Source organism: Amphiura filiformis, chromosome 3 (genome assembly GCF_039555335.1).
Source record: "Amphiura filiformis chromosome 3, Afil_fr2py, whole genome shotgun sequence".
Taxonomy (NCBI): domain Eukaryota; kingdom Metazoa; phylum Echinodermata; class Ophiuroidea; order Amphilepidida; family Amphiuridae; genus Amphiura; species Amphiura filiformis.
In genome coordinates this window covers 10,250,810-10,274,729 of record NC_092630.1, presented here as the reverse complement: position 1 = coordinate 10,274,729, position 23,920 = coordinate 10,250,810, and the positions used below count along the sequence as shown (strand labels likewise).

General features: G+C 35.3%; 1 protein-coding gene across 1 annotated transcript in view; it reads right to left on the bottom strand.

The window, feature by feature from the left end:
* Positions 1–23,604, bottom strand: part of LOC140148020 (ADP-ribosylation factor 6-like) — a 33,026-nt gene extending 9,422 nt beyond the window's left edge. The window contains 5 exon segments of the mRNA XM_072169849.1: positions 6,340–6,513; positions 6,516–6,537; positions 8,468–8,571; positions 20,231–20,434; positions 23,168–23,604. Of these exon segments, the coding sequence (XP_072025950.1) occupies positions 6,340–6,513; positions 6,516–6,537; positions 8,468–8,571; positions 20,231–20,312 (382 nt within the window). The 5' untranslated portion in view covers positions 20,313–20,434; positions 23,168–23,604.
* Between the last annotated feature and the right edge of the window lie 316 nt (positions 23,605–23,920).

Genomic DNA, 23,920 nt, shown 5'->3' with positions numbered 1-23,920 from the left:
TAACCAACAGATCAGCTTTATACTTAATGTTACATATGGAAACAGAGGAACTTCCGAGAAATAGCATGCTTAGGTTTTGATGTATACATGACATCATGTATATATGAAAAAGGAAGTGTTACATGTATTACACCACATGGGTGTTTACATTATAAATTTCCACTGAAAATCTATTGTATGCTAAAGAATGAGAATGAAACGAGAAACCACAATAAATTTCAAAATATGAAACGAATCTTTTCACACAGAAGTTGAGGGTGGTATGGTTACATATATATATATATATATACTGTAAAACCACTTAATTTAAGCTAGGGATTTAATTTCGCTAATTTAAGCTAGAAGCCATAATTCGCATGAAATTAAATACCAACAAATTGAACAGTTTTACATTGAATTGTACACATAAATTGCTGGATTAGCGAAATTAAATACCCACAAAAATAGTGGTCATTGGCAATTAGCGAAATTAAGTACTAGCGAAATTAAATAGCTTTACAGTATTCAGAATTTTGTTAAAAAACCTGCTCAGTGTATGCTAAACAAACATGCACACATACACAAACAACTACTGTTTGGTTCCAACACATGAACCTGGGGCTCTTCTTGCTGCTGACTCTGCTCAAATTGTGGGCTGATATATAATTTCCCCCTCCCTTTAGGGTCTAAAGGTGGGTTGTTCAGATCACCTGTTTGCCACAGCTTTGTCGCTGGTTAATAAAACTATGTGTGCATTTGCTGTATGGTCGCATGTCACAAGTTGGTACCCTAAAAAGGTGGAGGTGTTACAATTTTTCGAATGTAGGCGAATGAAAAATGTCATAGTGAACCAACCCCTTGTCCTATTGAGCTACTTTGGGTCTCATTTTAGAGCTAAAGAACAGGGCTAAAACTGTGTAAACTAGTACTGAAAAGTGAGTCAAACTAAATAAATGACATCAGCTGGAATTGAAAATTGATGGGGTGGAGGAGCAGGTGGGTGAGGAGCAGGTGGGTGAGGAGTAATGTATTAGCATAGGAAAATGTAAGATTTCCATAGTGTTGGTTTGAATAAATTATTGTATCTTCATAACTCCTTGTCATATTGAGCTTTTTTATGTCTCATTTTAGAGCCAATTACTCAAAGAAACAAGATTGACTTCAAAATTGATCAATTTCATATTCCATATTAGTTTCTCATTACATTTTGTACCACGGGTTGCCTCTAAATGCACAGAAGTCAATGCAATCACATGCAAAAACTGCAAAGGTCCATATCTCCTTTAATATTCACTGTATCATGATAAATGTATATATTTTCTGAAAGGAAATTGCACAAGGAAACTAATTTTTGCATTATAAAAATGGTAGGAAGTAGTGTTGGGAAAATATGAATTATTAATTAAATTTTAATTTAAAAATATCAACTTTTTTGGAGCACCATGTATATCGTGAATGCGATTACATAATTTTTTTTTTGAAGGGTGAGACTGATGCATCACTATGTTGTGAACATATCCTAGCACATTGGACAAAATCCAACTTCAGACATTTGTTGTGGGGTATTTTATGTGAATAAGGTCCAATTTGAGAAAAACACATTTGAAAATTTTGATTTACATTGCGGCCTATGGGCTAATTAGTTATTAATTAGGCAATTACGCCCAAACCATAAACATTTTTGAGGTAGAAATGGTATGAGATGTTGCAGTTTTACAATATTTATAACATATTAAAAAATAATTTTTTTGACCATTTTGACCATGTAACACAAAATGGACCACCTCATGACATGCGACCGTATAGTTATTGTGTGCAATATATTTAATGTTTTAAATTTTATGTTCAATGTTTAATAAATAAATAAATAACCTACCCAGCCCCCACTCCCACACACGTAGTCACATACTATGGTACACGCACACCCACAAACTTTAGCTTTTAAAACCTTGTTCCATGAAGTCAAAAAATTTGATTGAAAAAACCAAAAAAACAAACATACATTGTACATGTAGTAAATGAATGATCGAGGGCTGTGATCATTTGAAATGGCGCTATATAAAAATCTATTGTATTATTATTAATAAATGCAATCATCCAATTATAAACAATGAATATGTCACCAAATTAAGCTGCAGAATGCAGATGTATAGAATCCACAGCAACAGAGCAGACGCACTGCCATGCATGTATAATAAGATTTAAAAAACCAAAAATAGAGACCGACTTGCTGTATACAAAATAGGATAAATTGATCCAATTTGGGCTAATCTTAATGTGAAGAAAGGAGGTTCAAAGGCTAAATAAATTAAATCTTCAACTTACATTACATTTTTGTTTTCATTTTTTATGTTTGTTTTTTTGTATTTTTAGACATGCTACCATGTACAAATCTGGTATAACCAGAAACCAAAAATGTATTCCTTTCTCTTGTTTCATTTAAAACCACTGAAGTACATTTAGCTTACACATAGAAAATGCTAAGGTTTGCTTGCAACTGTAACAAAAAAAACTGAATGGCACAATTAAATAAGGAAATTGATTCAAAATCAATGAAAACCAAATTCATGAATTCCCTAATAAATACACACCTCAGGCACAATGAAGGATATCCAATTTTATCACATAAAGGAAAATGTCATTGATTTTATTTTCAACAGAAAACAGCAATGATATCTGTACAAAGTAACTAATATGATGTTTTTCTAAAATGCAATTGGCTAAATTTTTTTTCTTTCAAAAATATTTTAAGCCATTTATTTTTACATTTGCTGAGGAGAAGGCTCTCAATTTTGTCAAAATTCTGATTTTTACATGATTAGTAGTAGAAATACAAATATCTACTTTTTAAGGAAATTTTATAATATTGGCAGAAGTCACATCACGGTATATAGATTGTGAAGAAAATTGGTGATTCTCCTGAAGTTATAACAAGAATTTCTTGCAAATTAACTAGGAATATGAGTAAAATCTATACAAGTTTGCAGCCTTTTAATATTCATTGTACACTGTACTAGTTAAGAGTTTCAGACAATGATGTATTATTAGCGATGCTTCCCAGTATATTTGAACACAGTTTACTCTATGCAAGAAACATAATCCAGAATTCTGTTAGTCAAACAGAGACCAAAATTTGCCTAGGTGTGCTGACGGAAGAATCAGGATTATGAGCATACACAAGCATTGTATCCATTTCGCTCAGCGCATAAGGTCTCGTCGATCGGCAATTCGATCTGTAATATGTGCCGAGGCTGTTGCAGGTGCTGGGTATTGACATTTAATGCGTTGCAATTATAAATCCCCGATATCTTTTTATATTTATATTCCTAGTCGTACCAACATCAGATAGAATCCAATTGGGGGGATATGCCTCAGATAGTTTCAACAGTACACTTGACCTCTGTACACACTGATTTTAATAGAGGACAGGCAGTTATTTAGAATGGTTCACTTCGGTGGCAAAGAACAGTGCAGGCAGGTACCCAACTGAAACCGAATCATTATTTATGCTCGGCAACTCTTCAGTTATTTCATTCATTCACAAAATCTATGTGGTTCACTGAAGGGGTTAAAAATTAACACTGAAAATTGTGTAAACTGCTTCAAAAGACAGCCCATATGTTATCTTTTATTTTCAAATGTAAGGCCTCAAAAAAATTGTTTGATTGGCGTAACCCGACCGACCCTAGAAGATGGCCCGACCCTAGACTATTTTATGGCATAAAAATAATACAAAAATAAAGAAATTAAAAAAAATAAAAATAAATTTTAAAAAAAGAAGAAAAAAGTTCCAATGCCTTTATTGAACGCAATTTACAGCTTTATTTTTTTATGTTTCGCCAATCAAACAATTTATTTTTTATGGTTTAAATAAATGTTACCAACATTAAGTCCATTCACCATCAGGTGGCACATTCATGTAGAATACATGTATGTAGAGTGTAAGGCATAGGCCTATATATCCTCACCATTTTGGAGCTCTGCTTGATTTTTGTCACTACTATTAAATGCTCCGTGTCAAAAATATTTACACATGAAATTATTCAACAATGTGAATTAGGGGTTCATTCATAGGATTGAGGGCATGATCGCTGTTTATGCCCGAGGCGTTAGCCGAGGGCATAAACAGCGATCATGCCCGAAATCATATGAATGAACCCCGCTCATACATACCCAACATTCTTAGCAATTCAATACAGATGAAAATAATAAGGATTTACAAGTTTAAATAACATTTCCATACCGTTTTCCTTAATAAATTGGAAGAAAATGAGTAGGCCTACTTGCAGGAAGCAGCTCGGCTCATGAGGTCAACGGCCGGGAGTCAACGCGTGTTACGCGTCATCTTTGGCGCTCCGCGTGAGATGGGCGCGGTGACATGCGCGGTACGCAACACTAGCAAATCGTGGATCGTGTTAATTGGGTTCCAACGCTGCGTGATTTAGCTTGTTTATGCCCTCATACTGGTCATAAACGGTATTTATGACCAGCAAAAAAGGGCGCAAATCCAATCAGAAACGTCGTTATATCGTGAGTATGTATGAACTATAAATCACAATCCGAGTTAAAAATTCACCAATATTAGACCCGTATTAATTTGTTCATTAAAATTTCACACACCTAATTTGTTATTCTTTTTTCTTACAAAAATTTCAATTCATCTTGAAACTACATACATGTACAGTGTTTCATGCCTACATGTATTAACAAATGCCACTTTTGGGATATTTTTTCTCTCAAAAAAGTTGCACTATAAATGCCAGAAAATGCCTCTAATTTCTGCAAGAATTACAAAATGGAGTTTGATTTGGCAAATTTAAAATAAGAAATCTTGAAAAATCAAGTAGGCAGGAATATTAATTACTAATCAAAATTTACAATCAATTAATTTGTTTCTGCATACATAATGGGCTTCAATAATATTTTTACAGTTAGCATATGCATGCCAGATTGCCAGTCCAACCCACACAATTCAAGTTATTTCCAGGATAGTTCATGGACAAAAGTCAAACATTCCTCTAGTTAGTCATAATTTACAGGGTCCTAGGCCTAACTGACGAAGTTCACATTTGGTTGGCAAACAACAATGAATGGGCATTTTCAGTTTGAAAAGTGGTAGACCGTTACAGCCCGGGCGTTACAGACACTTGTGCTGAGCAAACTTCTGTACTGGGAATGTTTATGGTAAAATGTGAACAGGTTTGATTTCATGCTCTGAACATTGTATTTTCACATGCATGTGAATACTACACACTTTTTTTTCTTCATTGATTGATTCCACTCAATACTCATTGCATTGTTATGAGTGTGAAGAAACATTAATACAACACATAACCACAAATAGGTGTTACAAATACAAAAAAAAAAAAAAAGTATTTGCTTTATTGGAGACTGTAGAAAATTGAATGATTTAATTTATGGCAATTTCAGGAAACATATACATGTACCGGTACAGTACAGTAACCAGTCTTCATGTATGAGCTTGACTATCCCTGAACTTCCTTGAACTTTGACTCCCACTCGTACAAATATTTTTCCCTGACAAACACTATTCAACAAAAAATGAAATAAATCTGAAACCAGGAACACACTATATTTTTTAGACAAAAATATTGCATGCAGTTTTGCAGTACAAGTCAGTGAATGACAATTGCACAATTAGTCTATTATTAGCATGGATCCCCTGCAGAGAACATTCGGTCTGCTTTCACTACACAAATCCGGTTGAAGACAACTCAATCACAACTTCTCCCCCCCCCCCCCCTCAGAGACTCTAGACTACCATACATGTTTGCCCTTGTGTCACATTTTTCTATGTACCGTACTTATTTTTATTAAAAAAAAAAGATAAATATGATGCTCCACTTGTCACCACACTGAAGAGGACATGCCCTGGCCGTAGAGCATGATGTCCCAACCCACCCCTCGGACATAAAGGGTGGGGGGCTGCTGGGGGCATATATATTATGCACTGCAGGTGGGGTTTTCAGGTATGTATTGCCCCACCTGCCACCACACTGAAGAGGAAACCCTGGGGTTTTATAGGGGTTATATTAGGGTAGTACAGAGAACATGATGCCTCAACCCACCCACCCCTCAGATATAAAGGGGAAACCAGCACTACGGGTGGGTATTACAATGTTTAAGACCTGGGTTATTCAGTTGAAAGCCATACACCCCCTATGGAAGACATGGCCTTAATCTCCCTAACAGGGAGTGTAGATTTCAAATGGAGTCACTCATTCAGATAACTCAATTTGAAATTCACACTCCCTGTGTGGAAGATTAAGATCATGCATTGCATGTCTTCCATAGGGGGGTGTATGGATTTCAACTGGTAATAGCCCACTCCATTCTTACCATCAGGTAGGTCCTGTTTGTTAGCGTATATTAATATTATTGCATCCTTCATTTCTCTGTCATTGATTATACGGTGTAATTCTTGCCTAGCCTCGTCGATTCTGTCTCTGTCTGCGCAGTCTACTACAAAGATTAGACCCTGTGTGCCCGTGTAATAATGCCGCCACAGAGGCGGATTTTGTCCTGCCCTCCTACATCCTGTAATACATGAAATAATGAAAAACGGATTATTATCATAATGCCATTTTTGTTATGAATCAGTTGACATTATTAGGGTGTATGGTTGGTGTATAGTTTTGTTTTTACTGCAACATCCTGCATGTGTTTCTTCTAAAAGCCATGATCAAGTATTTATACAGGGCTGTGAGTGTCCACAGACCAAAAAAAGAGGACAATTACTAACAAACGCCAAAAAACAGCGTAAAATCAGGGTAAAAACACCAAATATGAGCTGAAAATAAAAGTTAACACATAAATTTTGGCAACAAAAAAGAGGAAATCAGCTGAAAAGAGGAACTCTCACACATCCCTGCTTATATTATTATGAAAGTAAAAAAGAAGTGAAGCTCACATAAACTGGCACTATAATAAAAGAGAGAGAAAAAACCCATCTGGATTCGAACCAGCGTGCACTCACGATTAAACGTCGTTGGGTTCATCACCACAACAGCTCATGGCTGTATTTCAGCATGTTGGGTAAAGAATAACAAACAAGGGTGCGAGGCCAGACCAAAAGAGGAAAATTACTAAAAAAAGTTGAAACACAGCATATAATTAGGGGTAAAAATGCCAAATATGAAATATGGATTGAAAATAAAAGAAAATACACACATTTTAGCTAAAAAACAAGAGGAAATTAGCTGAAAAGAGGAACGCTAACATCCCTGAACAAAATTAAAATTTGACGGAAATCATACATTATGGCTTTAATACTTACCCCCTTATAACCCCTGTGTGACAAACTATCATTAATTATGTACAGTGTACATCAAGCCAGACTGCACACTGTGACAGTAGCAAAGCATTTAATCACTCCCTTCCCATGTACATGTAGCGCTGGCATCGATGTTAATGAATATTATGCATTAGTACATATGCTATAGGCTATTATGGGGTAATTGGAATCGAATGACACCGCTGGGTTTACACTACCTTGTAGGTTCAATTACAATATAAATTGGCATTCGCGATCAATCACAATTCATTACAGTTTTGAATGTCTCTCTTATGTAATAACATAACAGATTTTCAATTATAATTAAACTTCATTATTAATCGGAGTTAAAATAAAAGCTGATCACCGTAACCAAAATATCTTGGTAAATATATACCGGTATATTGTTTAAATGTAATTAAGGTTTGCATTACGTGATTACATGTACTTACAGTACTTTCACATAATATCTTAATAGTAGATATTTATTGTTTAAAAATGTAATTAAGGTTTGCATTTACATGTAATTTCATCATCTTGTACTTTCAAAACCCTGATTTTAAGTGAAACATATATCAATTTAGAATGATATGAAATATTATGGCTCCATGCTGTTCTGGAATCAAAATGAAATGAATATGCACATGAGGAGAACAACTGGACTCATTCAGAATAACTTTTAAAACCAAATATCCCAGCAGTTTGGATAGTACATGTACATGTAATTGTAAATATGTATAGACTGCACTACATTCAATGCATTGCCTAGGTGCGTGTGGGTGGTAAATGAAAATCACCACGATACCACATTTTTTTTCACATTGTCTAAATGAAACACATCAAGCCAACATTTTTAATGTGGTTATGAGATAAATACACATGTTTTTAACTTCTTTTGTGCCAAAATCCTTGTTTTTTTTAGTTAAATGGGATAGGGGTATATATTTTCACAATAGGGCCTGTTTTTTCCATACTTATATTTCCATGACTTTACATGTTTTCCAATGGGTAAGAGGGCTTTTTCTTCTGATAATTTCACAAAGTGCTTTTTTTTTCCACACCAAAAATCAGAAAAGTTTCAAGTTTGTATACCCCCTGGTGGGAGGACAAAAATTCTAAAGATGAAATGATATATATATATCAAACCTGTATTAATTTAAATAATTATAAAGAAATGTGTAAAAGAATACTTACCCAAACATTAAATTTGACTTTTTTGTATGTGACTGTTTCTACATTGAATCCCACTGTTGGAATGGTTGTTACTGACTGACCAAGCTTCAGTTTGTATAGAATAGCTGTAGTACACGTAAGGTTAAGGGAAACAATTCATATCATATGGATCAAAAACAATTATGCCAAGGATCTTGTCAACCAATTGGCACATGAAGTTTAAAATACTTCATTTACTCTGATAAGATGAATCATGTCCAAAGACATTCAGTATTATACCAGGCTGTGATGTACCGTACACAATTTGAACTACATGTATAAATATTGGGTGATTTTTGCAGCTAAATATGTGCACTGCATACGGTACATGTACATGCATTGTAGATTGTCCTACAAATATGCACATGTCCATAAAACAAAGAATATCTTAAATCTTCTAACTATATTTCTTTTTAACAAATAATTCCAACTTCCTACAGGCCTGTTACTGACATTTTTGATTCTTTCACCACTACAAGCTCATACTAGGTTCCTCAAAATTGAGGGAGACAACAAGGCTATTGGCCTCAATAATAGCCCACTGTTTGTCAGGGGGACAAACCCCCACCCTTTTAGCACATCACATCAAAGCTAACATTGGACACCACATTCCTTTTTTAAAGGAATTTTTATAATCCCCCCAACACTGTTTTATAGTCAGACTCTTTTTATCAGGAATTTAACCCCCACCCAAAGCTTACGGTACAACATTGTTTGTCAAATTCAGAAGAACATTGTCGCTATTGACTCGCTATCATAAATTTCAGTCATTTTCGGGTTCATTTAACACTATGTGCAAAATCACTGTTTATTTCATAGTCTGAATTGATGCAGAATTTATCCTCATCTAATGTGACATTATTGTAAAGCCAAGAATTTTCTGCTTTACAAATGCTAAATTCCGCTTTTCTCCGCTTTGTAATTTTAGCACATTTCGGACATAATAAACTTTCACAAGAATCTTGTGACGATCATTGCGATTTGCAAAGTTGGGATGGGTGATTGGGTATCATGGCTGCAATGGGAGGTAGGACAGGCGTTATGCACGGTAAATCTGTGACGGATTTTACTTTATTTTGATGAATTTTGAAGACCCATTCCATTTTTTTCATTTTTCTAGGTCATTTTGCTTTTATTTTTATTTTTTCTCAGAAATGCGTTTACCGCTTTACCTCCAATTCGCGATTTTTGGAATTTCCGCAACGCTGAAAATTCTTGGCTTTACATTATTGGCACAATTACTCGCCCCAAAAGGACCCTGGGGCCAAACTGTACATCATCCTTTTAGAACTCATTTTCATCATGAATCCTTTTCGTTCAGACAACACATATACTCGTGCACATGGCTGACATCCTGAATCAATTGCGATACATTCAATACGGCAGGAGGAATGTCAACATGAATCGGAATTATCGATTCTATTATTAATGAGTGATGTTGTACGATTTGCAAATGTCAGCAAATTAATTTCCGTAATTTTCACTCGAAATTTACCAAGAAAATATTTTAATATTTTCTTGGTAAATTTCGAGTAAAATTAAAATGTTTTTGAAGATATCAAATTACTTTATTACCATTATTTTTTCCAATTGGTAGCTTTACCCACACACTTTATAAGTTTATATTTTGCTCCCACGCTTTTTAGAAACCCATCTTTTAATACATCAAAATTTTAACCCAACGCTGTAGAAAGCCCAGCGAGCAGAAATATTTAAAGTAATTCTATCGTGGTAACTAGAGTTGTCCAAGATTCTGCTTTCTGCATAGAAAGCGTACTGGACAAACAGTGATTCATGTAGCAAAGCTGAAGAGTCCTTCTCAAATTCCACCTTGGTGCCTCAATCTTCAAAGCATTGTTTTCAGCATTTGTTGGTGTTCTTATTTAATGATCTTGATTCAAAACAAATCAGTTTGTTTCTTGGATGATCCTTTCCCTCCCCACATTCTTCAGACCAATGTCATTTTTACAAGGTTTACAAACATTTAATTAAAATGTTATCCCCAACAAAACTGTTTCTTTTACAGTATGTCATCAAGGTTGGTTCTTTACTTTGATCATCACCAGAGTGTACACAACTTCATTATTTTAGGCATTTCTATACTTCCTAATCCTATGCACCAATACCCATGGATGCATTTCGCCTGCTTTTGTTTTTAAGAGGCAGATCCAGTGTCAACAAATTAATCCTGAAAGAAGCTGCAGTGTTTCATGTCCATTGCTGCATTAATAATTTCAATCATGTCATTATATCCCCATCTTGACAGCCACTTTCTTATCATTTATAAATTGATAACAAGTGTGAAGTCATACATAAAATTAGTGCTAGCTTCATTTTAAAATCTGCTGGCAAAATTACACCATGGATGCATAGTGACCGCAAGTATAGCATTTTACACAACATATATTACTTGGCATTTAACACCTGCTGCATTGGGTTTGGTGCTTTTCATGCTTTGAAATATTTTATGAATACAACTAGAATTACGCGGTTCGTAATTAAAGGTGCCCCCAAGGTGTGTAACAAAGGTTTGTAAATACAAGTAATATTCAATATGCAAATAAGCTAATTAATATTCATAAATATGCAAATAACATGATACAAAACTATACCGCACATCAGGCCACGATACACTATCACAATACCGTACGGTCCGTACCAAGTTAAGAAGGTGACCGGTTATTGTGTTTAGAGAGTGGATTTATGAAAATGTAGGCAAAATATGCAAATCAGCTCATTACTATTCATAAATATGCAAATAATAAGGACACAAAACTATACAGCACATCAGGCCACCATATACAATCACCTAACCTTTTTTCCCTCTTTTCCGATGTTGAAGTTCATTTTGTGGAATTCAACGAACTTCTATGGCATAAAGCAACATTTTTATAGTAAGTATACTACTTGGGAACTTTCTTAAGGGGGTACTACACCCCTGGCAAATTGTGTGCCTATTTTTGCATTTTCTCAAAATTATAAGCGCATTGGTGACAAGTAAGATATGTATATTATAGGGCAAGGACTACAACTACTGCACTGAAAATTCAGCAACTCAAGGCAAGTAGTTATTGATTTATTGATCAAATAATGGTTTTCCCTCATTTTGACTGTAACTCCACAACTGTTGTTTGTGCTGAAATAAAATTTCCAGTGCAGTAGTTGTAGTCCTTGCCCCTATAATATAAATATCTTACTTGTCATCAATGCTCTATAATTTGTGAGAAAAATGCAAAAATATGCACAACATTTGCCAGGGGTGTACTACCCCCTTAAAAAGGGCTATTTCACATTAAGTGTACACTTTGAGTCCCACAGAGGGTCAAAATTAGAAGTCCTTTCCAACTTATGGGTGTCTGGAGAGGACATTTTGTTTAACAATCAGTTTTTCACTTTTTTTCACTGATATTCAAGCAGCATACTTATCTTCATCAGTCTAAAAGTTTTCATCATATGTTATTACACACAAATACTGCTAAAAAGCATACCATCTCTTGTATTTTACTTTTAATGAAGGCTCCTGTAAATCCAGACACAGGTCACAGCTATTTGGTGAGGCATGAAATCCACACTTTCACCATCAAAACATATCTTGAAAATAGATGTTTCTGACTACAAATGCTCACTTTAGATGTGTTGTCAATATCTAGATGAAACATTCACTTGAAATAAAAGTACATGCTTTTTGTGAGCTGTTACAGACCACAGTTTTTTTTTGTTTTTGAGAGGACATTCTGTTTAACAACATGATATCATCAGATATTGGCTACTTTGAGTATTGTGATTAAAAACTAATGCCTTGTCTTGTTAGAGGGAAGGAGAAGGTTAATTTTGTTAAAATAAAGTGAAACATTTACCCTTGATTTTGTGTCAATTGCCGATTTACCCCATTCTGGAGAGGACACACTTTTAACGCGGAATCAAGACACCAAAACTGGCAGGTTGTGATATTTTATACAAATATCCTCAGAACTAATTGTCCTGTTTTATGATTGCGGAACACCCTGAAGATTCTACAGATGCAAATTTTGGCAGGAACTACCAATTTAGTTTCAATTTTGATAGTACTTGTTTTGGAGAGGACATCGCTTTTTTTGTTTAACACAGAATCTACATAAATTACAAAAATGGTCATAATTTTCGCAATACTGGACCAATTTATGCCAAATAACTTGCATTGCATTGTGTATGCTTCATACTTTGTTACCAAAGCAATAGCTACAAAGGAGGCTTATTTATATTCCTTAGAAATCATTCACAAGACATTCAAAATATGAAGTGGGACTCCAGAAATGTGTTGAAAATGCATGTAAATGCAAAAATCTGATATAAAAAGTTGTCAGAATTTAATGAAAATGCTCCTGTAGCTTCTCCTCCATAACACCCATCTAATAAAATCACCCACATTATATAATGTTCCAAATTCAGGTAACCAGAAATGCTGAAGCACCATTTTGAAAAGTGCACACTTAACGTGAAATAGCCCAAAAGCGAGATAATTGGTTATTAGCGAGAATCACAGCGTGAAAACCGAGATCTCGTTTTTTTGTTTGCCGGGTCTTATAATACTTGTTTAGGGTACGGTAGCATTAGGAGTGCATTTTCAGTCCTCGCAATTTTGCAATACCTTTGAAATGCTAGCCGCTAGAATTTGTTTCTAGGTTTAGGACTTTTTGACCATTTTTGTCCAATTTTGCCCCTCCTGAAAGACGCCATGCCCCCTTTTGACCCCTTTGAATAAACCTGGCTACGCTACTGACTCCATCCATGGTCACACATGACTAGTGCCAACAAAAAAAACCCATTAGAGTGTACTGCGCTATCACAATTGAAGTTTATTTATGCAAGGCTTAAATTTATGAAATTCAAAATGTATGTCAAAAATCACCACTGTAGAACATTTAATCAACACAATATCAATGTTACAACCTTTACAGTATCATGGTAGTCTACTTCATAGCACACTTGTATTATTCACAAGTCTTGGAATATTCACTGTAGAATAGAATGCAGTCCAGAAACTGAACTGAGACCACACAATGTGACCAGCTCCAACAAAACCTGGAACAAGTCGCCAGACATGTTTTTGAGTTATAGGCCTTTAAAGATGACATTCCCATAAAAAAAAATCTTGGAATTCTTTATTTCATGGTATGTAACTGTGGGACTAAGCGGACTTTCAAATCCTTGAAGTTATTAAAAAGAGGTTTATTTAAAATCAATAATTAACAGTTGGACTATGATAATCCCTATTCAATCCTGTGTAAGGCAGGAAACTAATTGGCCTATTACTCAGAATAGCCAATTTAGCTATTTGACAAAAATATCAAGGTATCATTTACAAAATTATCCATCTTGAAAAGTATTGATGCTATTTATATAATTTTGGCATCATTTTAAAGCTTATGGTTTTGTCAGAGCGGGTCACAAATGAGTTTTGCTTACTTTCATCTATGCTCATTTATCCACATCAAAGCACTGTTGCTTACAGTCTATGCCATGCCTACAAGATGTAACTATAGCCACTTAGCTGGCTTCAAAGTAAAATCCAAAACCATTTAATATGATCTACACCTTCTGTGGTCTAGCTAACAGCATACCATGTAGTCAATATATGCTGTGTCTGACAGTGACAGCTATCCAGGAAACAACTATTAGCAACCACAAATTCATTGACACCCACAAACATCAAGGGTATTTGATCATTTTTAGAGTGAAAAAGCCCAAACCATAACTAGAAAGACGCATACCTGGAGCAGTGGACTGCAATGTTAACCCCAACACCCGTGGGTTTTTTTTTTTTTTCGGGAGGGAAAGAAGAAACAAATAGGGATTAGGGAGAGAAGAGTTTTTTTCTGAGAAGATGAACAAAGAAGTCACTTGGTACCCTGGGATTTGAACCTTAGACCGCCCTTGCGTGACAAGCATAAGATCACCGACCAGTAGCCATGGGTGTTTTGCTAGCCTAGCCAAAGATTCCGTAGGTATTTGACTTAGGGTAGGGCTACTAGGAATACGCAATTGCATTATTTGGGGTGCAAATCAGCAGACACTTTGGCTCCAAATGCATTTTTTGATATCTGAGGAAAAATCTAATAAATCTTTTGGATACAAAATTGTAATTGTGGCTGGACGCGGCGAATGAGCCGTAAACTCAGCAAACTTCATTCGAGCTACAGGTGAAATATATGCAAATCTCGTATTTTGCAGATTTGAAATGTTTAAGCTTTCTTCTAAACACATACAAAGTTTTATTTTAAAGAAATTAAGTGGAAACATGAAATAATTGCTTAATCTCGTCTTTCAGAAGTTTATTGTGTTGCACCAATTAGTGCTTAATTAACAGCTCATTAAATATGCAAAACAATAAAATATCAGTCTCAATCTTGTTTTATTATTGTAATAATACCCATAACGTGTCTGTCTAAAATTTGGTGCAATTAGTGATGTAAGGAACATACTGGTTACTATGGAAATATGCTGGTTTTCATCAGGGTTTTGATTTAAATCACGATTTAAATCAAATGATTTTTTTTTAATCACTGATTTAAATCAACTTTTTCAGTTTTTACCGTTTTTGATAAATTTAAGTTAATTTTATCTTGAATTGCCTGTTTTACTTCATTTGTAATGTTTCTACACCTTTTGGATACAACCTCTACGATGTCATTTTATCTATTGCTAAAAATAAAAAGAGGGGGACTTTACGGCTTATTCAAGGTGCCAGGCACAATTTTGTTTTCCAATTTAAAAAAAAATGCAACAAAAATATTGAGGTGGGTTTTTTGGCCTCCAAAATTGCATATTCCTAGCAGCCCTAACTTAGGCCAAAAAAAAAGTTGTTTGTTTGTCCTCCACCGCCCGCTCCTCAGATTCAGGCCTGACCAATTTTTTTTCTATTTTTCTTTTTCAGATTTGGAGTATCTCTGGACCTAGCTAGAGCTAAATACTAAGATCTTTCATGGTTGAAAATTAAAAAAAGCCCCCATAAACATTTTGTTTCTTCAATATGCAAAGTTGTAACTTGTGTTCATGTCATAGTCTATTATTTTTAGTGACTTCAAAATACATTGGAAATCATTAAAAGAACACAAATTATAACTTTAGCTGCATATTAAAGAAACAAAATGTTGGTTTTTTTAAGTCACCATGAATTATTGTAGCATAAATTTAGTTCTAGCTAGGTCCCGAATATGCCAAATCCGAAAAAAAAAATCCACCCACCCATACGTCCTCTTTCAAAGCTGTGGAGGACAAACAAACAATTATTTTTTTTGGCCTTATGGTGATTGCATCATTTGCTTGTTGAAAAGAAGTCAATCATGTTTCACCTTTGTTCACCACCAGTTGCACCCAGTGCGTCTGCTTGGTTTACTTGTCAAGTCACATTCTCTTGACCGCCTTATATATAAATATAATAAAAAAATCATCTTTTCTATTATGGTTAATCACATTCTGGTCATATGATATCATCTCTTACACCGTAACATTCATTATAATATACATAGGTTTAATTATGCCCGAGAGTATTTCCACTGAATTACATCCAAATTATCCAGGCCGACCATGCATTAAATGTACTAATGTAAACACCCCTAGGATATATAAATGTTTGACAATAATGTAAATAAAGCCGCACTTTAATTTCACCTGAAACAGTGAAAGTCACTTACCATATTGTCTGTAATAAACGCTCCCCTCTAATAAAAACAAAAATGCAAACATTTCCACGCCATGTCAGTGATGATCGCTAAATTGCATGGATAAAACTAGGCCCCGGCAAAAAACGCAATTTTTTGAAGTAAAAAACGAGATCCAAAATTTTGAAAAGTGAGAAAAGCGAGATTTTCCCCGAAAAATGGCACAAGAAGCTTTCAAAACGCCCGTAAAAATGAAAAAAAAATCCCTCTATAGTTCATAGTTCAGAACAATGTCAGATGGAAATAAACAAACCTGCCGACGGCCGGCCGGTGTCAAAGAAAACTTGGAAACTTTTTTAAAAAGCGAGATAGTTGGTTAATAGCGAGAATCGTGGCGTGAAAAGCGAGATCACATTTTTTGCCGGGCCTTAGATAAAACCTATTACATGTATGATTCAAACCATTATGGTAGAATTTCACTAATTTCATCAGATTCTTGCTTGATGATGCACTGGGTAATTTTGTTGTATTTCCCAAGAAAACATCATTTTCCACAAGATTCTGTGGTCGCCGCCATCAGTAGTAGTATTATTAGTACAGTTATAAATCCCTCCTTTCTACAGGAGCACCATTGGGAAATTGATTAAGTTTTTTTCACTGAAAATTCACTTTGGAAAAATGCAACGCTCCGGGGCGTTTATTACAGACAATACTGTATGGTATTTCATCTTAGGCCTTGTTGAAGTTGTTGGTTAATATTGGTAAGAGTTTAGAACCAATTAGAAATTTAAGTTTCCTAAATGAAAGTTGTGTGACTGATCATGAGTGAACCTGTACAAAGAAAGAGACAGATAAGAGCTTGTAGTTTTGTACAAATACGGTATAATTATACATGAGGCAGCAAAGCAGGCTTCAATAAATTGTTCAAAATGACTCACTGTATGGGGCACTGTTTGATTTATTTTCAAATTTTCCCAGCACAGTAAACATGTGCAAACTCTACCCGTCATTGATATTTGGTTCTGAATTTGTCACTCAAAGTTTTCACCAAGCAATTATGAAAAGCTTTCAATTTTCAGAAGGAGAACCTCACAAATTTACTAGCTGGGACATAAAAATAATGCAAGAAATCTATGAAGTCACACCATTATCACGAAAAACCAATGCCAAATGTGGTATGTCACACCAGGGATAGCACTAGGTTTTAAAACCAGGGGTTCTCAGAACTATTGTAGCATAAATTTAGTTCTAGCTAGGTCCCGGAATATGCCAAATCCGGAAAAAAAAATCCGCCCACCCGCACGTCCTCTTTCAAAGCTGTGGAGGACAAACAAACAATTATTTTTTTTGGCCTTATGGTGATTGCATCATTTGCTTGTTGAAAAGAAGTCAATCATGTTTCACCTTTGTTCACCACCAGTTGCACCCAGTGCGTCTGCTTGGTTTACTTGTCAAGTCACATTCTCTTGACCGCCTTATATATAAATATAATAAAAAAATCATCTTTTCTATTATGGTTAATCACATTCTGGTCATATGATATCATCTCTTACACGTAACGTTCATTATAATATACATAGGTTTAATTATGCCCGAGAGTATTTCCACTGAATTACATCCAAATTATCCAGGCCGACCATGCATTAAATGTACTAATGTAAACACCCCTAGGATATATAGAGGTTTGAAATTATTGTAAGTAAAGCCGCCCGTTAATTTCACCTGAAACAGTGAAAGTCACTTACCATATTGTCTGTAATAAACGCTCCCCTCTAATAAAAACAAAATGCAAACATTTCCACGCCATGTCAGTGATGATCGCTAAATTGCATGGATAAAACTAGGCCCGCAAAAACGCAATTTTTGAAGTAAAAACGAGATCCAAAATTTTGAAAAGTGAGAAAAGCGAGATTTTCCCCGAAAAATGGCACAAGAAGCTTTCAAAACGCCCGAAAATGTGAAAAAAAAATCCCTCTATAGTTCATAGTTCAGAACAATGTCAGATGGAAATAAACAAACCTGCCGACGGCCGGCCGGTGTCAAAGAAAACTTGGAAACTTTTTTAAAAAGCGAGATAGTTGGTTAATAGCGAGAATCGTGGCGTGAAAAGCGAGATCACATTTTTTGCCGGGCCTTAGATAAAACCTATTACATGTATGATTCAAACCATTATGGTAGAATTTCACTAATTTCATCAGATTCTTGCTTGATGATGCACTGGGTAATTTTGTTGTATTTCCCAAGAAAACATCATTTTCCACAAGATTCTGTGGTCGCCGCCATCAGTAGTAGTATTATTAGTACAGTTATAAATCCCTCCTTTCTACAGGAGCACCATTGGGAAATTGATTAAGTTTTTTCACTGAAAATTCACTTTGGAAAATGCAACGCCCGGGCGTTTATTACAGACAATACTGTATGGTATTTCATCTTAGGCCTTGTTGAAGTTGTTGGTTAATATTGGTAAGAGTTTAGAACCAATTAGAAATTTAAGTTTCCTAAATGAAAGTTGTGTGACTGATCATGAGTGAACCTGTACAAAGAAAGAGACAGATAAGAGCTTGTAGTTTTGTACAAATACGGTATAATTATACATGAGGCAGCAAAGCAGGCTTCAATAAATTGTTCAAAATGACTCACTGTATGGGGCACTGTTTGATTTATTTTCAAATTTTCCCAGCACAGTAAACATGTGCAAACTCTACCCGTCATTGATATTTGGTTCTGAATTTGTCACTCAAAGTTTTCACCAAGCAATTATGAAAAGCTTTCAATTTTCAGAAGGAGAACCTCACAAATTTACTAGCTGGGACATAAAAATAATGCAAGAAATCTATGAAGTCACACCATTATCACGAAAAACCAATGCCAAATGTGGTATGTCACACCAGGGATAGCACTAGGTTTTAAAACCAGGGGTTCTCAGAACCCCTGAACCCCGTGAAAGTGTTAAAAATATGCGCTCAAATCCTAAAATGAGGGGTTCTCTAGTCAACAAATATTGAATGCCCGTTTCAATATATCAGTATCAGATTTTGTGATTTTGGTTATGATGTGTAAATAGTTAAGGCCTGGCAAAAACGCGATCTCCCTTTCACGCCGTGATTCTCGCTATTATAAACCAACTATCTGGCTTTTAAAGAAAGTTCCCACGCAGTGTACTTGTTATAAAAGTGTTGCTTTATGCCATAAAAGGTCGCCGAATTCCATAAAATGCAGTTCAACTTCGGCAAAGTGCAGAATTCAACAGCATTGCAAGTCACATGTGACGAGTGAAAAGCCATGATTTACTCAATAAAAAATGACATTTCATTGCAAATGAGTTCAAGTTTAGGCCAAATATCATGATATTTATTGAATTACTGGAGTATTTTGACTATAAAACATAATTCAAGGGCAACTTTTTGTCACTTTTTCCTTCTACGGCTTCGTATTTCACTGCTGGCATATCTCTACACACCACCCTTGAAGCATTCCTTACCGATCCCTAGAATTAGAAATTACCTACTCACGTACGTGTCGTCATTCAGTACTGCAATAAAACTCATCTGTGATTCTAGACAATATCACAATCTGTGTTAAATTACGCTGGAGGTGTGTATTTTATTTTTATTTTTAAATTATGTTACAATGCTACGGCGACTTCACTTCAACATCTATGTTATTGCATTTTATGTTACATAATTTCTGGACAGGTCGTAAATATTGGAGATCAAGCTTTTATTTTTCTTTCACATGTTTTCATTTTTCTGCGCATGAAAACCCCTGAACTGGTATGCAAAATGAATAGATGCGCTCAAACTTAAAAATATGCGCTGTACGCGCAGAAACGCAGGTTAGCGCGACCCCTGTGTCACACAACCAGTAGAAATCATGAAAAGGTGCACAGCTTGAAATGAGAGATTGACCCTGGACCCAAAAGTAAAATCGTTAGTCACACTTTCAATCGCCAAGTCTCTGCTTTTACGGTATGTCGGTAATTTTCAATCGGGCTGGTGATTTATCATGGACTGTTTTCAGACCTGTAAAAATTGTTGAAATTTGCTGTACAGCGTACAAAACTACAATTAATACATAAACACATTTCATTGCTCAAAAAGGATACTTGTCTTTCCAGCAGCATCTAGACCTAACATCAGAATACGCATCTCCCGGTTCCCAAATATTTTGGCTAACACCTTCCCCATCTTGCTCTTCCTGTTATGTAGCTCTGTAAATCAAAATCTATAGCCCACTTTTTTCAGTCCTCTTGCACTATTTAGAGCTCACAGAGAAGAATTCCAATCACTGATGCAGGTATGTGATAATCCTGTGTAGCAGAAACAAAAGAAAAGAAATTTGTCAATGGCATTAATTAATATGACAATGGCAGCATTCCACCTGCAAGGTTTTTTTTTTTACAACTGAATTCTGAATCTTAAGGTGGTACTTCACCCCTGACCAAATTTTTTGGCTATTAAAAAAATTATATAATGCAATGGTGACAAGTAAGATATGGGCAAGGACTACAACTACTGCGAGTCTGCGTTTAAGATTCAGCAACTCAAGGCAAGTAGTTATTGATTTATTTATCAAATATTGATTTTCCCTTATATTTGACTGTAACTCCAATAACTGTTGTCTGTGCTGAAATAAAATTTCCAGTGCAGTAGTTGCAGTCCATGCCCAATGCCCATACATCTTACTTCTCACCATGCGCTATATTTTTTGAGAAAAAAAAAAAAATAAGAACAAAATTGGCCAGGGGTGTAGTACCACCTTAACTTGATATCTTTAATATGGTACCAATGATTTTGCAGAGAATCAAGGAGTAAATGAGAGTCATGAGGCAGGCAGTCAATGAATTTTTTGTTGGAGAAAATAGCTGAGCAAATATTTCCACCTGGAAATCCGACTGACTTCACACCCGGTCCCGCGACTCCATGCATCCGCTGGTATTCATGCTCGTCGAAAATTTCAGCGAAATAAGGGGTGTTTTCAGATGAAGAAACGCGATTCGCGAAACACACAAAAAAGGGGTGTTTTTTCAAACCATATGTGTTTGCGAAATTGAAAAATAAGGGTATTTACATCGAGCAGCCTACGCGTTTCTGCCAGAAAAGGGTATATTAGAAATATCGTTCGCGTTTAAGCGAAAATAGGGGTATTGTCGAACGGCAAATAATTCGCAAAATCGTTAAAAAAAGGGGTGTTTTTTCCCTAAAAACTTCGCGAAATGAGATGCAAAAGGGGGTGTTTTTAAAGTTCACCGACAAGCATGAATACCCGCGGATGCACGGAGTGCGGGGACCGGGCTTCACACGCAAAAGTTTCAAGTCCAGCAGGACTCTGTAAACTTTTATATTCCGTGAGCACATTCCCGTCTCTTGTCTTGTCTTTTGGTTATGTTTGTAAAGTTGCTTTTTATTTTTTTTGCTAATTTCATTTGATTTTAGGCAAAGGCTAACTTTCAGGTCTTTCAGCCTTTCCCTCCATATGTATCGCGTTTGTATATTTTTTGATGTAATATAATAATTTTACGGAAATAAAATATGAATACGAGTATGAATATTCTAAAGTGATGGAATCTTCTACCATATTTTCCTAACTGTCATTATGAAAGTGTCTTTGAGGATCAGGTGAACAAAAGATGTGATAGGAATTTATAGGCAGATATTAACATCAGCATGAGGTCAACAGGTAAAATATTTTCAGTGAATAGATTTATCAGGTTTGTACTTCAAATCAATTGGTAATTTTTGCTTGACAAAACCAGGAAGACTGGAAAAGAGACTACTTCAGTCAGTTTCCCAAGAAAGTGGATCAGATGCTCACATCTGATGAAGTCCTCCGATGAGATGAATGAAATATCAAGTAAAAACTTAATGGTTTTGTTTTAAACCAAAAATTACAAATTAACTCCTTTATTTGGCACTTGAATTTGAAACTAGGCAACATAAACATCAATACCCCCAAGCTTGATCATGTCTTTCATGTAGATTTGTGTTTGGCTAAAAAGTTGGGTTTGTAATTGAAGCGCAAACCAAGTCATCCATTTATAAGCGGCAGCATGTCTTCGGAAAACTTTCATTTGAAAAGATCTACGTATCCCCATAGTACATGTATAATTTAATAAATATTAATTGCAGATCCTGCAAGCTTAAGCACTGGGAAAATAATTTGCCATATTTTTACCAAATTCTAAACCTTTGCAAAGCGGTGCAGAATTCGCATCCAAATAAAAATCTCAGATCTTGGTACTTGGTAGTGTAATCCTTTTACAGCTTCATCTTGAGCTAAACTTTGATCTTTGCGATCAAAAACAGACAATTACAACTTTGAACAATAACATACTATGGCTTGAGAAACAATTACCCAACATTGTTTGGCAATATACATGGAACATTCAAAATCAACATGTCAAAATATTGAAGAAAATGTGCTCTTCAGTTATGGCATGCGTGGGAGGCTGAAAGTCACTCAATGCATGAAAGTGCCCAACCGGGGGTTAACCGGTCTTTAAATTCTCTGTTAATGAACATCACAATCATATGCCGAGCTTTTTTTGCGCCGACACATAATTGGCCAATCAGATTACCATGTCTGTTGTCAACTTGTTATGATTGTCAGATGATTGAATCATTTATATCAGCCAATCAGAACCACACTTCCATGACCTCCGTGTTTACGCTGTGCACGCAATCTCAAAACTGTAATGCGCGCATGCATGTCATGAACATGCATATTATGCATTCGATGAACACCGCAAACAATGTAACGAAAATAAAATGCCGCATGCATATCACGGATCACATGATGATCATCGTCGTCGACATCGTCGGACGTCGCCGATTCACAATATTCTTGTATTATTATTATGAGCTGAGGCTGCGCAGAAAAAACAGGCAGTACAACTCAAAACTGCCTTACCTATTTGGAATTCCAATCATAAACTTATAATACAAATTCCAAATGAAATGAAACCAATATGATCGAGACAATGAATTGATATTTATTATAACATGAACTGTACATGTACTGCACTGTGCAGCTCCATACCCACCTTTGCCTTTTGGCAACTTCCGGGATTTTTAGTCCACGAGTTGACGATGTTACAGTGACAAATGCTGACACAATATATTTCATTCTACGACATTTCGATAACCAATAGGGTTTCTTCTTTCATTTTGTTTCAATGGATAAACGTATGATGGTCAAATTTCGTGTTAATTTGATATCATTTCTCCCTGTTCCACACGACTATCGTTGGGAAGTCGCGGCAATTAATGGCGACGGATCACTCAAAAAATTAGTAAATATCATATATATGTGCACAAATGTAATAGTTCATAGATTTCTCTAAAAATACTTATAAGAGCTTAATTCTCTATCAGTATGTTCATTTTATTTTACTGATGTCATTTATTGTAACAGCTAAATCTTAGATCCTCATAATAACTGTAATTTTTCAGTCAAAGTAGCGATAGAATATGAAATTATGTTGAGGTGAAACGGCCAGGGCGTGGTGACGTACCTTTCATCCTCGTCCAAGAATATTCGGCACATGATAAACTACCACACCGCATTATGGGTGATAACCCCGGAAGCAAATGTCAGTTTGCCCAAATATTTATCACATGAATAATTAATTACAGAATGTCTAATTATCGAATACTCTAAATTGCACTAAACCAGATGTCATCTTCTTTTTATTATCATTATAATAATCCTATTATGACATATTTATTTTTCAAATTCTTTCTTTCAAAGTTTTTTTTTGTTGGAAAAAGTTTTAGGGGCTGTGCAATAATTATTA